At 44.8% G+C, this 12,705-nt stretch overlaps 1 protein-coding gene across 2 annotated transcripts in view; it reads right to left on the minus strand.

Moving 5' to 3' along the window:
* ATP7B (ATPase copper transporting beta) overlaps positions 1–12,705 on the minus strand; it is a 173,488-nt gene that overhangs the window by 43,133 nt on the left and 117,650 nt on the right. For both annotated transcript variants that reach the window (XM_069758888.1, XM_069758887.1), the window contains 5 exons: positions 11,643–11,804; positions 11,217–11,293; positions 8,363–8,537; positions 3,509–3,742; positions 239–330 (listed from right to left, as the gene is read on the minus strand). In XM_069758888.1, coding sequence (XP_069614989.1) covers positions 239–330; positions 3,509–3,742; positions 8,363–8,537; positions 11,217–11,293; positions 11,643–11,804 — 740 coding nt within the window. The remainder of the gene's footprint in view (positions 1–238; positions 331–3,508; positions 3,743–8,362; positions 8,538–11,216; positions 11,294–11,642; positions 11,805–12,705) is intronic.

The raw sequence follows: 12,705 nt of genomic DNA on the forward strand, positions 1-12,705 counted from the left end.
ATTTATTCTGCACGAAATCTTAGTAACTGTGCAGATTACTGTTCGGAGCCGGGTGTAAGAAGGAGATTTCCATGAAAGCAAATCAATGAGTGCTGGGTGATTTCAGGTGTGAAGAAGGCAAACATGTCTGCTCTGGCCCATAATACAGACTAACACCAGAAATTATGGAAGACGTTGAATACCTCATAAATGTCCAGCGTTTGGTAAAGGCTGAACTATGCGTCACGTGATGCATTACCTTAGTACTGAGTGATTGGGTCCTAGTGTCACAACGGTCGCCTCTGTAGCTTGCAGGGATATGAGCTTGGCAAGAGCTTCCGAAGTTTTACTCTATGATGGAAAGAGAATTCTATTACTGCTTTACCATGCTGAGGGTAATATACCCCCTCTATCCTGGTTATGCTGGGAGATTGTCCTGACTCCATACACTGCACAAATATATCTATTGTATACATGTAAGTAAATATTCAGTATACAGCCCTGTGCAGAGCATGGATCCATGCCACAAAGATGTTAGGTATGGTGCTAGTATTAATATATCAGTCTATACTGGTACCTCCATGTGCCTCTGATTTTACAGAGAGTATTCTCATCTAGTAGAATGGTTTCTAGGGATGATACTTTCCCTAAACGTGGGACCATATGGCCGCATAGGATGTCTGCATTAAAGGGAAGTGTTGTATCTTCAGGAGAACACCGCTCCTAGCCCCCGACTTCTTGCTTTGACCATAGTTGGTGTGGTCCAGTTCAGATCAGTGACACAGTCGCTCCACTGGTACGAACTGTGCACGCACTGATGCAAGCAGAGACAGACCCTGCGTCAGAGGAGCACAGTGGGACCGAGGCGTCATCGGAGGAGTGCAGTGGGACCGACGCGTCATCGGAGGAGCGCAGTGGGACCAAGGCGTCATCGGAGGAGCGCAGTGGGACCGAGGCGTCATCGGAGGAGCACAGTGGGACCGAGGCGTCATCGGAGGAGCGCAGTGGGACCGAGGCGTCATCGGAGGAGCGCAGTGGGACCGAGGCGTCATCGGAGGAGCGCAGTGGGACCGACGCGTCATCGGAGGAGCGCAGTGGGACCGAGGCGTCATCGGAGGAGTGCAGCGGGACTGACGTCCCATCGGAGGAGCGCAGTGGGACCGACGCGTCATCGGAGGAGCGCAGTGGGACTGACGCGTCATCGGTGGAGCGCAGTGGGACCGAGGCATCATCAGAGGAGTGCAGCGGGACTGACGTCCCATCGGAGGAGCGCAGTGGGACCGACGCGTCATCGGAGGAGCGCAGTGGGACCGAGGCGTCATCGGAGGAGCGCAGTGGGACCGAGGCGTCATCGGAGGAGCGCAGTGGGACCGACGCGTCATCGGAGGAGCGCAGTGGGACCGAGGCGTCATCGGAGGAGTGCAGCGGGACTGACGTCCCATCGGAGGAGCGCAGTGGGACCGACGCGTCATCGGAGGAGCGCAGTGGGACTGACGCGTCATCGGTGGAGCGCAGTGGGACCGAGGCATCATCAGAGGAGTGCAGCGGGACTGACGTCCCATCGGAGGAGCGCAGTGGGACCGACGCGTCATCGGAGGAGCGCAGTGGGACCGACGCGTCATCGGAGGAGCGCAGTGGGACCGACGCGCCATCGGAGGAGTGCAGTGGGACCGACGCGTCATCGGAGGAGCGCAGTGGGACCGACGCGTCATCGGAGGAGCGCAGCGGGACTGACGTCCCATCGGAGGAGCGCAGTGGGACCGACGCGTCATCGGAGGAGCGCAGTGGGACCGACGCGCCATCGGAGGAGTGCAGTGGGACCGACGCGTCATCGGAGGAGTGCAGTGGGACCGACGCATCATCGGAGGAGTGCAGTGGGACCGACGCGTCATCGGAGGAGCGCAGTGGGATCGACGCGTCATCGGAGGAGTGCAGCGGGACTGACACATCAGCACTTGTCCGTCAGCAGACTTGTAAATGAAGCGTTAACAGAAATAACTCCAAGCTTCAGAAGACTTCGGCCTGGTATATAATTAAGACACTTTAGTGTAAAAATGGAGGCAGATGGAGGTACGGTAATGACCTCAGACACTTCTAAGGCAGCCTTATTATAACTGTGCAAAATAAAACCATGCCATGGCCAAGTGCATGAGACTTGGAGGAGATTCACTCAAGCATCACAATTCATCTACAAGCGTCCAAAAGAATCAGCTCAGCACCTTAAACAGGTGAGCCTTAGAGAGCGGTCATTGATGCTCAGCAGCATGTACACATAGCAAGACCGGATTTCACGTGTCGAAAATTCACAGTCCAAGTATGCACCCCGATGTCTGAACCGGCCATGGGTCTCATGACGACAACAGTGCAGGTACAAAAAATGGAAAAATCGCACCCGTATCAGTAGAGATCATAATATAGGACTACTGTAGCGAAAGAAGGGGAACACTTTGGTGCCTATTGTCCCCTAGCGTGCCCCATGTAAATGACTCCCGCCCTAACAACGGCAGGACAGGAGACAGTAGGGACCAAAATGTTCCCCTCCCCTTGCTCCAGAGTGGTCCTATATTGTTGATGTCTACGGATTCAGGTGAGATTTTTCCATCTTCTGAACAGAACTCAACACCATCGATGTCCATGGGGTTGTTGAGTTCGAGCCAGGAGACCCGTGGCTGATTCAGACTGTGAATGCTGGACATGTGAAGTGAAGCCTACGGCTGGTTGACCACAGCTGCGAGTAAGTACTGTCCATGCAGCAAAATTATACACGTTTACCACAAATTGACAATGTTTTGCAGCAAGTAAAGTTGAAGATTGAGCTTCACCTGCATTTGGCATGGTTCTGAGTTGAGAACCGCTTGGCACACTACCATCCGATGTTATACTGCCTTAATCCTATCCATATATAATATCCTCAACATGTAATAACGGCAGTGATAATTGTTAAAAAGTCCAATACAATAAGTAGTTAAAAGACAAAATAAAATAAAAAAATACACATCATAAAACTTCAGTGCATACATTATCTTTGTATAAAATTTGTTTGTTTTTTTTCATGGGAATTTATGCCTGAGGAAGTTGGGAAATGAAAAGGACCATTTATTTTCTTATTCTACTTAAACTATTTCAGTCTGAAACGTTTCAGTGGAGTTTTTTTAATCACATTTGTGACCTTGATCCAGCGGTTAACAGAGAATATAATGTGTTTTTCAATTTTACATCCTTGTGGAGTAAAATACAGTATATTGGAGAACAGTGAAACAACCTGTGCTCTTATGCAAAGATAAAACCAATTATATCACATTACAGGTGAGGATTTATCTGTGTAAATCCATACTATAAGCTGACGGGATTCAATGTAATGGGGACATCATTATCCTGCCAAGTAAACTATTTTCCAGTGCCAACGTGCTCAGGTATAAAACGGTGCTGACGACGTAAGCAATAGCATGGGTTAAACATTCTCCTGGGATAAATCAGGATCTAGGAGATTTCCTTGAGATCCCCACAGGGACCAATCTAGTACAATTACCTTTGCTATATGTTCAAGCCATCTCCCCAGAGCAATGAACATGAACAACATGGGGGGTGTATCGAAGAAGGTCTCAGGGCTCTGGGCGGATTGCTCCACAATGGCCACAATCAGGATAACCACAGAGTAAATATAGGCAATGGTGGTAGCCAGGACAATGAGTACATCCATATTGGCTGCCTTGTGTTTCAGGGACTTGTAAGCCTGGACATAGAAGTACCATCCGCCAAAGGTCTGTGAATAAGAGATACAGTGTGAATGATTGCAGCAATGGAATATATGCTGTGAATTATATGGACGTTATAAATCATTAATACATTATAAAGCGCCAAATACTACGAGGCAGGGGCTGACAAAGTAAAAGCGCCTCTTGCAAGGGCTTATGATGGCTAATGGTGAAGTCCATTAATATAATACTAAAAAAGCATTACTGAATACCAATCTGTGGCCCAGAGTTTCCTTTAGGGCTCTTTCACACGTCCGTGTCTCTGGTACATGTGGTGACAGTTTTCACACGTACCGGAGACATATTGAAATCTACGCTGCTGTGCACATGTCCGTGTGCTTCTACAAACCATGTGTCCATTTGACCCATACGTAGACATGTCCGTACAGTACAAGCTGCACAATGTCCGGCAGACGTGCACACAGATGACACACTGGGATGTCATACGAGTGACACATCCCAGCGCTTGAGAAGCAGCGGTACAGTAAGTGCTGCTCCCCGGCACCGGGTGCTGAAGACCGCTCTCTTCATTCTCCCTTGCTCTGCCGAAGATCAGTGTGAGCAGGGGAGAATGAGGAGAGTTGTATTCAAATGAGAACAATGACAGCAGGTGGCGGCTTATGGGACTATTACTCCTACACCTGCTGCCGCTAATAACAGTGAGAGCAGGAGTGGCTGATGGGAGTATTCATCAGCTGGCTCCTGCGCTATAAATAAATAAATTAAAAATCTGCAGTGGGTTCCCCTGTATTTTTTTTTTTAACTAGCCAAGCAAAACTGACAGCTGCAGGCTGCAACCCTCAGCTGTCAGCTTCAGCAAGTCTGGTTATCAAGAACAGAGGGGTTCCCATGCTGTTTTTTTAAATTATTTAAATAAATAATGTAAAAAGAACAGCATGGGGTACCTCCATGTTTGACAACCAGCCTTGCCAAAGCAGACAGCTGGGGGATGGTATTCTCCAGCTGGTAAGGGGCCATTCATATTGACCCTTCTAGCCTCAAAATAGCAGCCCACAGCCGCCTAGAAAAGGCACATCTATTACATGTGCCAATACTAGCGCTTTGCCTAGCTCTTCCCACTTGCCCTGCAGCGGTGGCAAGTGGAGTAATATTTGTACAGCTTCTTCCCTGGCGCTCGTCCATGTGGTACTAATGCGGCACAAGGTTGCTACATGTGTGCCACAACTATTACACACACGGACATCTCCGGTACCAGTGTTTCCAGTACTGGAAATATCAGGACGTGGGAAACCGGCCTTAGTCCATCAAGAATCAAAATAAATGGATCCATAATACAAATTAGAAAATCAGTATCTGTACAATATTATTATGAGACATGTATTCCGTGGGTTAGGACAATAGAGGATTATATTTGGGTCACATCTAGGATTATTAGCAGAAACATAAAATGGATCCATGGGAATATGCAAAAACTGACATAATATGGACATACAGTGGGGAAAATAATGATTTGATACTCTGTCGATTTTGAAAGTTTTCTCACGGAAAAAGAATGGAGAGGTCTGTAATTTTTATCGTAAGTACACTTCAACTGTGAGAGACAGAATCTTACAAAAAAAATCACCTTGTATAATTTTTACATAATTAATTTTCATTTTATTGCATGAAATAAGTATTTGATGCAATAGAAGAGCAGAACTTAATATTTGGTACAGAAACCTTTGTTTGCAATTACAGAGGTCAGACACTTCCTGCAGTCCTTGACAAAGTTTGCACACACTGCAGCATGGATTTTGACCCACTCTGTACAGATCTTCTCCAGATATTTCAGATTTCAGGTGTGTCGCTGGGCAACATTATTAGGTACAATATTTTGGGTTCAGGTCTGGAGACTGCCTAGGTCACTCCAGTACCTTGAACTGCTTTTTACAGAGCCACTCCTTAGTTGTCGTGGCTGTGTGTTTTGGGTCATTGTCATGCTGGAAGACCCAGCCATGACCCATCTTCAATGCTCTTACTGAGGGAAGGAGGTTGTTGGCCAAAATATTGCAATAAATAACCCCATTCATCCTCCCTTTAATTCGGTAGAGTCATCCTATCACCTTTGTAGAAAAGCCCCCTCAAAGTATGAGGTTTCCCTCACCATGCTTCAAGGTTGGGACGGTGTTCTTGAGGATGTACTCCTCCTTCTTCCTTCAAACATGGTGAGTGGAGTTGGCACCAAAAAGTTATATTTTGGTCTCATCTGACCACATGACTTTCTCCCATGCTTCCTCTGGATCATCCAGAGGGTCACTGGCGAACTTCAAATGGACCTGGACATGTGCTGGCGAGAGCTCACGATGCAAGCGGTGACGTCAGTAAGGTGACCGAGGTTCATTGGCTCTGAACTCCAGTGACATGTCACGTCAGCTCTAAACACTGCAGGAGCGTAATCATGCTACTATCTCAGTGTGTCCTGGCTGGATTGCAGAGTGGTCGCAACACGCCACTGCTCAACAAACCACCCGAATGTAGCAGAGCTGGAGTTCTTCATGGAACAGCATCATATAGGGGTTATCTGTGGACAGGTCAGGAATATAGTGGTTTATTATTTTTTATTTATCTACTATATAATTGTCTAAGGGTCACTTCCGTCTGTCTGTCTGTCTGTCATGGATATTTATTAGTCGCGGCCTCTGTCTGTCATAGAATCCAAGTCGCTGATTGGTCGTGGCAAAACGCCCACGACCAATCAGCGACGGCCACAGTCCGGCGGCAATATGGCCGCTCTTTCCTCCCCACAGTCAGTGCCCGCTCCATACTCCCTTCCAGTCATCCAGTCAGCCCTCACACAGGGTTAATGCCAGCGTTACCGGAGCATGGTGTAACGCACTCCGGTTACGCAGCTATTAACCCTGTGTGCCCAAATTTTTACTATTGATGCTGCATATGCAGCATCAATAGTAAAACGATCTAATGTAAAAAATAATAATTGAAAAAAAAAAAGGTTATTCTCACCCTCCGACGTGCATGCTGTCCTCGGCAGTGCAAGGGGCAGGTTCCAGTTCCAAAGATGCTATGCGAGAAGGACCTTCCATGACATCACGGTCATGTGACCGCGACGTCATCACAGGTCCTGCGCTCATACCAACCCTGGGACCGGAAGCTGCCGCGTGCACCACACACAAGCGTCAGGACTACAAGGGGCCTTCGGAGGGTGAGTATATGTTTATTTTTTATTTTTTAACCTGTTACATACGTGGCTGGGCAATATACTATGTAGCTGGGCAATATACTACGTGACTGGGCAATATACTGCGTGATTGGGCAGTATACTACGTGTCTGTGCTGTATACTATGTCGCTGTGCAATATACTACTTGGCTGGGCATTATACTACGTCGCTGGGCAATATACTACGTAGCTGGGCAATATACTACATCGCTGGGCAATATACTACGTCGCTGGGCAATATACTACGTCGCTGGGCAATATACTACGTCGCTGGGCAATATACTACGTCGCTGGGCAATATACTACGTCGCTGGGCAATATACTACGTCCCTGGGCAACATACTACGTGGCTGGGCAATATACTACGTGGCTGGGCAATATACTACGTGGCTGGGCAATATACTACGTGACTGGGCAATATACTATGTGACTGGGTAATATACTACATGGCTGGGCAATATACTACGTTGCTGGGCAATATACTACGTGGGCTGTGCAATATACTACGTGGACATGCATATTCTAGAATACCCGATGCGTTAGAATCGGGCCACCATCTAGTACAGTAATAAATGGGAAAGACCGGGACTATTTATTTCAAATAAAGGACTTTATTCTGTGTGCTTCTTTATTACATTTTACTATAGGGTTAGTAATTGGGGTGTCTCATAGGCGCCTCTCCATTACGAACTCCTGGGCTTGATGTCAGCTGATGATACAAAGCTGACATCAACTCCAATACTATTACCCCGCCTGCTACCACACCAGGGAAAGTGTGGAGAGCGGAGGCTAAGCGCCAGAATTGATGCCTCTAAAGGATGCGCCATTTCTGGGGCAGCTAAAAGCTGATGTTCTCAATCTGGGAGGGACTCCACCATTTTTTTTTCTATTATATATATCTATATAATCTCTTCCATTATATTCTGACGGTTCAAGCTGTGAATTTACTCATTAAATGCCGGTTTTCCTATGAGATAGCTGCATAAAAATTGCACGGCACACGCATGGTCTGTGTGCCGTGCGATTGCACCCATTGACTTGCATTGGCGAGTCTCGTCTGATATATGCGGCCACTCGCAGGATGGGGTGATTTTTTCCTCAGTCCGATCTGAGCGGAGAAAAATTTAAAAAATAAAAATAAAAATCACAGGAGCGCACTAAATCATTGAATAACATTAGTTATAGTGCAATCCGATTTTTTTTTTTATTGGATTGCATTCATCCGTTTTAAACGAAGACGAGTATGAGCCCTTGGATTGTAATCAGTCTCCCAAATTATTGCTGTAAACTGATTTTTTTTGCAAATTCATGTTGTGCATGTTTATTTTTAATCAAGACACAAAGTAATATTAGTTTTTCTTTTTATATATACATTTAGTGTTAGAAAATCAGCAGTGTGCAGCGAGAATCGAGGAGAAATGTCTTTAAAAAAAAACACAGAAACAAGCATACCTGGACTAATGTGCAAAGTATAAAGAAAATGAGGTTCATTATGGATAAACCAGGGACGATGTTGTTGTCCAGCGCTGATTGTCCATGGTGATTACTGTTGGCGATTAACATGTAGACCATGATGCAGATGACGGGGATGCCAAATATGAGGCTGAACAAGAAGGACTTTCTCCACCTAGGATTCAAAATACATTACTAAATAGTGCTGAAGTATGAAATAGGCCTTATGCAGCGATTCTTTCATCAAAGGTCATGTCCGGCCTTATGATATTGATGACCTCTCAATATCAGATCGTGGAGTTCCTACCTACTCCTACCCATCAGCTGCTATCCGCACCCACAGAGGCCAGATGTTAACGGTGTAAGGAGATGGACAGCACAGCTCCAGTCATCCCATAGTGGCCATTGATGAGAACTGCACCTCGCCTCCTATTAAACTGAATAGGTTCTGAGCTGCAGTACCTGGCGGCAGCCACTGTACAATGTAGAGAGCGGTGATGTTCAGATCCATACACTGCTGACATCCCGCCATCATGGATTGGAGTATCTGATAACGAAGATGTAGCCTACAAATAGGTGATCAATATCATAAGGCCAGACAATCCCTTTAACCATTTTTGAACATAGTGACAGTGAGTCTACAGTAACGAACCAGCTCTATGTCACCGCTCATTTGAAAAATGAAAGCAGATCTCTTTTATACGCTGACAGGATGTCCACACAGATCTGATAGGCCGCAGATTTTCCACTGTGGATTTGTGCTCAAAAATCCAGAGCAGGAAAGTGGATGAGGTTTTGTCAATTCATGCAATGAAATCCATAGCAGCTTTTGTAGCTGGTGAGGATTTCTCTGGGAATCAGTCTCATGTGAACGTACCCATAATTTTTCATTGTAGACCTTCAAAAGACCTTAATAAATTAGTGCCAAAGTACTTAAACTGTAATTCTGATTATACTGAATATAATGATATATTAACGGGATCTCTAGAGATTTTACTCCATCAACCCAACTAATACCAATGATAGTATAAAATGATAAAAAAGGAAGTTATTAAACGATGCCCTTGTATTTTTACCATATAGTTGTATGTCATAGAAAAATGAAAATCCATGAGACATCTCCAGAGAAGGGAGAAGAGCTGAAAATTCAAACTCCTTTTGGAAGTAAGACCTCAAATTGAACATATGGAAAAGAGTGGAGAAACTAGTTATAGTTAGGGAGGAAAAAAAAAACTAATTAAAACAACCTTTGAAGCAGTGGCCCTTGTCATTTCCAGGTAATTAAACATGAGATTTGTGCTAGAAAGGGGACAGCAAGACTGACATTTGTTTATACATAAGGAAGGGACATCCTGTGTTCTAAGGTACTGTTCCAGTCTCTGCGTCTTTATTGTCCAGATATGAATATTGGGGTTTTGTACCAATCCGATATTTATGGGATGTAGATTTGATTTTCCGTGTCGTAGCGAAGGGACGGATGTGACTCACTCCAATTACTGTAGGTCCTCTAGAACAGGGGTCCCCAACTCCAGTCCTCAAGGCCCACCAACATGTCATGTTTTCAGGATTTCCTTAGTCTTGCCCAGGTAATAATTGCATCACCTGTGCAATGCAAAGGAAATCCTGAAAACATGACCTGTTGGTGGGCCTTGAGGACTGGAGTTGGGGACCTCTGCTCTAGAACACCTCCAATTTAATATTGGTCTGATAGATTATGCAAGACAGGCAATATTTGGTCTATGTAAAGGTAAAATTACGAAAAAAAATATGATGTCAATATCTAAAGACTTGAACCTCCAGAGGCAAAGACATCCTGTAAGTTGGGTATCTCAAAATTCTTAATAGCTGAGTACATCCCACAAACAGACCCCACATGAGGTCATCAAGGGGAGGTGTATGTATTAGCGTAACTTCGAGCTAATAAAAAGCAGAAACTGGGTTTGGATCTTTGTCATTCTGGGAAGACATAGTTCGCTGTGTGAGAATCCATTTTCCAAATCATGAGTGCTTCCCTCCACTAAACTCAAACATTTCTGTGACCAGATTTAGTAAGTTTATCTCATTATCCCTTTTTATTTTATGTAACTGTATGTATCGTGTTGTTTTTCTTTCATTCTGTATCATCTCGTATATTAAAAAAAAACACTGCCTATATTTCTGGATTAAATATAAATTTTAATAGCTCCGTTCCTTTTGTTCTGTAAACCGCACTCCTGAAGCCATATGCTACCTCTAACGGGTGTCCAATCAGCCTGTATAAACGATTGCTGGTGGCAACTAGTAATTCGTTTTGTTATAGCGGAGCTGGCAGTGACCGTACGGGGAGTATATACATATATTCCATGTGTTGTAAACAGAGGTGTATATACCATACGCGCACTGTTAGTTCCCGAAATACCGGCCTAGAAGTGGAAGCAGCAGTGGCCTCGTCAATCACTTGTCAAGCAATTGTCCTGACGATTGGAGGCAGTGAAACTGGTGGCAGTGGTGGGATCTGTGTAATCTCTCCGGTGTCATCTGTGACAAAGTGGTTACAGTGGTGGGTTCAGCGTTACCCCCTGACTGCATAGTCTTGACACTGTATTATTATAATTTGCAACATGGTGTAGCTGAATTGGTCAGAACTCTTTGCCCATCTTACAATACTGGGGTCACTGGACACAAGAGAATCAGAACAGAATACATTGCTATAACATCCTAAATACAGTCCCTTGCCTGAAGAATTGGGACTTGGGCAATACCCATATGGATACTCCTATTCAATATAAAGAATAAGAAACCTGGAGTAATTAGTCCAATGAGAAAATGTACTAAAAAACATGACTTGGGTCATTGCACACATTTCCATACATACTGCCTTATTTCTTCTTTATGGTCCAGGTTGTGAACTGATGGCTCTCTTCTAGATAAAGAGGCGTGAAATCCAATCCCCTATGAATAAAATAAAAGGTGTTTTTAATTAACAAGTCAAGTGGCCAACATTTTCTCCCCCATTAGTCATTTCTCAGATCATATTAGCTTTTTCAAAACAATTAATTAAGTAAAAGGTCCTAGACTCCCAGTTCAGGGGGTTAAATATGTGGAAATTATATAGAGAAAAAACAATATTCTTGGGTTGACAGAAGATACAGCAGCACCGCCACCTGCGGCATAGCAGCCATCTTTTCAATTACCAATGAAATGGGCTCTAAATTACGATTACTGGTAGACATTTTTATACTTTTAGGAGGCACAGCAATGCTTTATTAAATGTTTCTACAATTAATTCCATGCACTTCACCTCAATGACTTGTATGATGTCTCGAGGACCAACAATTTCAGGATCAAACTTGACTTGAGCTTTGCAGGTGGCAAGAGCCACAGAGGCTTGTAGGATACCTGGCATTCTCATCAGTCGTGATTCAATATTGTGAACACATGAGGCACATGTCATACCTGTAATCTGGAGATTGCAACAACATAAAAAGTATAAATGTGGAGAAAAGTAAGACAATATAGGAAATTGAAAAAGTATAGATAAACACTGGCGCTCAGCAAATGACTGACCCAAGGGTAAGATTTGTATAAAGAGCTGCTGGTGATTGAAGCAGGTTCTGTGTATACCTGCTAGAAAGCAAAGCCTAAAAAACAAGAATATATCACCGCGCTACTCTATACATGTGCAAAACCAAATTGTCAAGATGTTAAATATGCAAATGAAGAGAAACTTACTGCGGTTATGCCAAAAGAACGGGTCTGATGAGTGGCACTTAGTTTAGTGAGGTGATGATCCAAAAAAAAAAAAAGGGAGTTTTGCTGTCACCCACAAGACTTTTAATATGAAGAGTAAAGAGTACCGATGTGTTCGGTTCGTAGTTGTACTTACTGAATTGCCTTGAGGTGGTGTGACCGCTAGAAGATCGATAGTGGTGGATAGTTGGTGGTGAATCCTTTAATAATGCGTGAATATGCTGTTATTCAGATGTGGATATAGTATCCTGTTAGGTTGCCCCTAGTAACAGCACAATAGGTATTCGTAGTGAATTGTCTGTATAAAATATGGTGGACTCCGTGGTTAATAATCCATGGGAGGATCTTAACAGGGTTTGATGGCAGTAACCTAGTGTGCTTAATCAGGTTTAAGGCGGTTCTCACTGTGTTGATCCTGGGTGTGGGGACGACAAGTGGTGTGCCTGCGTCCGGAAGACTAACCGCTGTGCTGCAGAGGGTGACCGCAGTCGGTGTGCGGGAACCGCTGCACTGGACGCCGACAATGATCACACGTGCCCCGGCCGGAAGCACGCTGGGTATGTGGCGGAAATGGGATGGGCTGGGTTTCGGAGTGACGTCACCGACTGAGAGAA

This window comes from Ranitomeya imitator, chromosome 3 (genome assembly GCF_032444005.1).
Source record: "Ranitomeya imitator isolate aRanImi1 chromosome 3, aRanImi1.pri, whole genome shotgun sequence".
NCBI lineage: Eukaryota > Metazoa > Chordata > Amphibia > Anura > Dendrobatidae > Ranitomeya > Ranitomeya imitator.